Below are 5,210 nucleotides of genomic sequence, written 5' to 3'. Positions count from 1 at the left end.
GGGTGAGGAAGCCTCTGAATTAAGACACGCTGCACCACCGTTGGTCGCCCCTATGGCACCGCTTGTCTCGACGGACTAACGACGAACGTTTCTCTTCCTTTCTTTAGTACAGGCATTTACACCTATCTGTCACCCTTCCTCAGAGGCAACCGATTGCTCACGGAATGAACCGTAAAGCGGCACAACCATTCGAGACTTCTTGATGATTCGCGATGCGACTCTGTTAGTAAAGGGAAAAGTAGAGACAAGTGTGCAGCAACAAAATAAAGAACAGCTACCTTCTCGACGAAGCAGCTTGGAGAATTGGAAGAGGAGCAGCAGGGGGCAACGCGAATGCGGAAGAAGATGAAAGTTTCCTGGCGGGTTGGGAGACAAGCGGCAGCTCGTGTAGTTTAATATCACGTGTAACGCAGCAAATAAACGCTCCCGTTCCTACTAAGTTACAACGCATATTATACAGGCAGGCGGTGTACGCTATGGTGAAAATTTAACAGGCTGACAAGCGTCGTAATTCCCAACTTCGTAAACTCCGCGCAGAGAACCCTGCCAGACGCTATCGTAGGTTAGGTTCAGTTAGGTTAGGCTGAGCTACAAAAATCCGCACACTGCGCTGATTCGAATACAAAACGTAGGACAGAGCAGCTATACGCGACTGACGGCAAGCAAATACATCTGAGAGTGGTTCAACTTATTATTCATCATCTGTAATTGCCGGGGTAAACGGGGAAAGAGTTGGAAAGGATCACGAGGAACGCATCGAGTATTTCTGACGATCGTTACGTTATACATAACTCGTCCGAGGTTGCGAGTGCTTCCAGCTGTTCTCTCATCCCGCTCTGCTCATCGATCCGATATCCGACGAGCGGTGATCCTGAGCGAGGATCTCTGCGAGGATGTGCTTTCTTTTCTTCAGCAAGCTGTATTTTCCACGTGACACAACTGCCGAGGTCAAGTAGGTGGCTGACAGGTATTCATGCAAATGGCCAAGTGCTCTCGCCGTTAGGTTCTGTTCAATTGAATTTTACTGGGAGAATGCTGAGCTACCATCCTGCCAAGGGGACAAGAGCCACGACTAAGAGGCCAAGTGGCATTGATAATATATTTATACTGGCTGTGAGGTATAATAGGCAGGACAGCTTGTCGATAGAATCTGTCGGTAACTTGATACATTGCCATTGCATTATTGCCTATTATATATTATCCGACGTGTATCCAATATCGATAACGGATGGTGACTTTTAAAACGGCTTTCAGCCGTAAAATTCGACGAGTTTTCTAATCCCCAGCTCTTCGTCGCCCCCTCCTCCCCCGCCGCCATCGCCTTCGGTTTAATGCCCTGCTCCCTTTCCAGAGTCCATTCGACTTGCGACTTTCCAATTTCAGTGATCGACTAGCTCTCTCTCTCTCTCTCTGCCACTCATGAAGCCACTTATCCGGTTGCAGAGACAAGATGCCATTTCGAATGCACGAGTCAAAATGCACGATATGGATCAACCGGAAATTTTCTTTGCGGATTAGTAGAATCCGGCTGTGCCGACGGCAACACCGATGTCATACCCACAATACACGAGGACGTCTGTATCGGAGAATCCTGATTCTATGAGTGTCCCTAATTGGCATTCTCATTTTTGCACAGACTTCGCGCTTCGAGCTCATGCATATATTTCCAGTAAGAACAGAGGGTAAAGACCCTCCATGCATTCTTATTGCCCTCCCTTCCACCTATCGAGACATAAACACTTACAGGTCCTTTCTTCCTCGCTGAGCCAATGGTTTCTTCTCCGTCAAGTCGCTTGCGAACGCACGCTTGTACAGAATCGTTTAAGCTACCTTTTTAATGTACTACAAGCTTCCGAGAGGGGCCGGATACAAGTAGACGCACACGTCCTCGGATCGAGGTAGAAGCGTGGAGGATAGTCACTGAGAGTGGATGGCAAAGAGGGAAGAGTGAAGAGCAAAGATACGGGATATGGCGCGAGCGCAGACGCGACAGCAGCGCTGAGCACGGCTAGTAGCGAAATTTCGATGTTCTCGGGGTTGTTTTCATGAGGGAATAGAAGTCAGTACGCCGGACGCGCTCCACGGGGTAACGTGATACTTGAGTCCCGCGTTCTCTACGTATTGTGCGAGATTCACTCGCAATGCTGATTCCCACGTGATTGTCCTCAGAAGTATACGATAACTCGTTCGTAGCGGCGGTCGTGGTAAATTTAGATTTCCTCATTTCCTAACCTTCAGTCCCATAATGAGAGACTCGATCTTCCACTTGGATACAAACTATTTTATTCCGTTTATTTTGCTTTCTCTATCGTGAATTTAACTTTTCTTGTCCGTTCAACACATCCTCAATGAATTCCTTATACTTGGGTTCCTATAACTTGGGTTATAACCACCTTTTTGGTCTGTATGCTTACAAAGAAACGGATAGTATTGACAATCTAGAACTGATTAAGAGAATTTCCTTTAAAAAATGATCAAACTCGAAAATCAATGAATTCAGCCTTTGCTAAACCGTGATGTTGTCAATGGTCATAATCGACAGTGCCTCTAGTGTCTCCAATGGTTTTGATGATTCCGATGGTCCTGGCGATACCGGTTCTTCTGATGGTAGTATTTATCAACAGGTGGATACATCGGTTATTCAAAAAGTTATGTTAGAATTCGTAAAGAATCGTCAGAGTGGCTGAGCATAATAGTGACCATGTCTGTCACTATTAAACTACTGCAAGGCATAAGAAATAGTTAAGTGGAAAATGAATGTTGACGTACGATGATTGTCAAATGTTCAAGGATGACTAGATTTTTCAGTGCGCACTTTCAGAGGGCCTGGCTGTTGACTATGGGTGACTATTACTATGAAAAATGCAGCGAAGTGAATTGAAGTGAAGTGGGCTGAAGTGATTTTGAGTAAAATTGAAAGAAAAAAATTGGTCGGCATTTGCTTAGTAAATTTGCGTAGAAAAGAAATGTTGCATCGGCATTCCTTGAGATAGTAGTATATAGAAATTCACCCCGTTATGTGATACGTGAACTTGCTGATAAAGAAGCAAAGTTCGAATTTTGACCTCACTGGCTCCAAGGGATGAATCGACGAAGTGATGCACGTGATGCACGTGATGCACGTTCACGTGGTGAACGAGCAATCTGAAGCAGGACTCGTAGGGAAAAGGAGGGATCGCGGGAGACACAGGAACATAGGTTACGGGAGACCAGGTCGGAGTGAGAGCCAATAAAGTGCAGAGGAAAAGTTTCTCCATCTGTTAATCGTGGATGCGGATGAAAATGTTCCGAGTGTTGCTGGCATGTGTCTGGCTCGTTGCCGGCTCACCTCTACATCCGCTACCGCTAATGCCTTACAAAGGTGAGCTCAGCCTGTAATTTTCCTCTCTCTCTTTTCTCTTTAACTTTGCACGGCTTATAGTTTACTTTAAAATGTGCACCGATGCTTTTTATTCTCTTTTCCAACTTTGTGTCATTCGCGTTCGGAATCCATTATAAAGGAAACGTGGCACATTTTATTACTCATTCAGATATCTTTGACGTTTCGTTGGACTGTTTCATTTCGTGAGAATTTGCCTCGGCCAACGAGCTGAAAACCTCGAGTCTTTGATCTCGAATCTTTTATCGAATCACCGAGAAGGTGTGTTGGGAAAAATGAAGAGAAACTTTTGTTGCCATTTCACGAATATTTTCAAACCACCTCATAGATAATATGTCCGTCACGCATAATTTAAGGGAGGCGGAAAGCAGTAATGCTTTAGTTCTCTGATTGCGCGAGGGAGATCTTGAAAAGTGCACGTTAGCATCATCGATAGGGGCAGGAGAACGAGCTTCACTTCGCGATACAGTAGCGCTACAAGAGAGGCAAAGGCACAACTGAAAGAAAGAACGTAGATGAATAGGATAAAGGAGAAAGCTCGTGGGAGAGAAGCCAAGTTGTAAATGTCCGGCTAAAGATTTATCCTGTCGAGGCAAATCGGAGATTTTATTTTCTGCGACTCGACAGCATCGCTTGACATTTCAAGCGAAACCGATATTAGCATCGGCTGCACTGCGCCCTGGCACGCTTCGCCATCATTGGATGCTGCGCGACTCCTTGACTTACCCGTTTGGCTTCCCGGAACCAGCGCGGCTTCGTTGCTCTCCGTATTTTCTAGAGCTGCGGCTGACCTAGACCGACCGACAGACTTTCAACTTCACAAAAATTACTTTCTACTTTACGATCTTCACGAGTTCCTCGCTTTCAATATCTTCCAGCTGCATCTTCGAGATAAGGGGATTTCGTAATATCGAATTACATCGTGTGTAACGTCGTTATCGTTATTGCCCCTAGTGCCATTAAAGGCTTTTTATTTCATTAGAGCAGCCTTCCTTCCTTCCTTCCTTCCTTCCTCCTGCCTTCTGCCTCCTGCCAACTTGAGAAAGATAACCGTCGTCTGCTCCGCTCCTCACTCGTTCCTTCCATTTTCCTTCGTCCCTTCGACTCTTGCTGATTCCTCCGATCACTCTGATCAGTCCATCCGACTACCTCGTCACGAGGCAGGCACCGGGCAGGCTCGTAACGTCTTCTCATCGCTAGTTGAGGCGAGGACCGCGAACCTTCTAACCCCGAATTGCAGCAGTGTAAATCCTCCCAGACTGTTATCAGCTCACTTTGCAAGTAACGCGGAAGGGCATGAGCGCCGCCCGTTGGAATTGGAACAGAAAAACAGGAGTCGAGGCATGCTTCAGATTTTGGCGAATTCGTCGATCCACTACGGTTCACCGTCTCCTCAGTCTGCTGCGACGCCCTGTCGGCCGCAGAAGCATGCAGCGACATTAATTGGCAATTGATTCGGTCCTCTCCCGTTCGAATGACACTGTGCTCGGATTCGAGGAGAAGCAAATGGGTCGGCCGGCGACCATGTGCAACTGCAGACTGGGCTTGTTAGGAATGATCGATCCCCTCGAGAATGATATCCCGATGGCAGCTGGGAATTATTCTGCTTCTGCCTCCTTGCTTCTTCCGTTCGAAAAGCTCTCTTTGGCTTAGCGTGCATGTTACTCGTGCCCATTCCTATTGAAATCCCCTAGCTTCAGCGGGTCGGTGTGCCCTCTTGCTGCCCCCTGCCCTCTCCGGCCATCCTTCACAGAGTGGAGGAAGAGAGGAGTACAGAGAAACTGTATGGGAAACCGAGGGGCGGGGGGGTGGGGTGCACCCCACCAAGATT

General features: G+C 47.1%; 1 protein-coding gene across 7 annotated transcripts in view; it reads left to right on the top strand.

The window, feature by feature from the left end:
* The window catches only part of LOC107264542 (NADP-dependent malic enzyme), a 45,357-nt gene that overhangs the window by 6,866 nt on the left and 33,281 nt on the right, over window positions 1–5,210 (top strand). For 6 of the 7 annotated variants that reach the window (XM_025081773.1, XM_015732895.2, XM_025081772.1 and 3 more), the window contains exon 1: window positions 2,082–3,361. The exons of the other annotated variant lie outside the window; for it this stretch is intronic. In XM_025081773.1, coding sequence (XP_024937541.1) covers window positions 3,271–3,361 — 91 coding nt within the window. In that variant the 5' untranslated portion in view covers window positions 2,082–3,270. Of the gene's footprint in view, window positions 1–2,081; window positions 3,362–5,210 lie in introns of those variants that run through there. 7 annotated transcript variants of the gene reach the window in all.

This window comes from Cephus cinctus, unplaced genomic scaffold, assembly GCF_000341935.2.
Source record: "Cephus cinctus unplaced genomic scaffold, Ccin1 Ccin1_scaffold0173, whole genome shotgun sequence".
In the NCBI taxonomy this organism is placed as follows: domain Eukaryota; kingdom Metazoa; phylum Arthropoda; class Insecta; order Hymenoptera; family Cephidae; genus Cephus; species Cephus cinctus.
The sequence above is the reverse complement of the archived record's forward strand: the minus strand, read 5'-3'. Positions and strand labels throughout refer to the sequence as shown.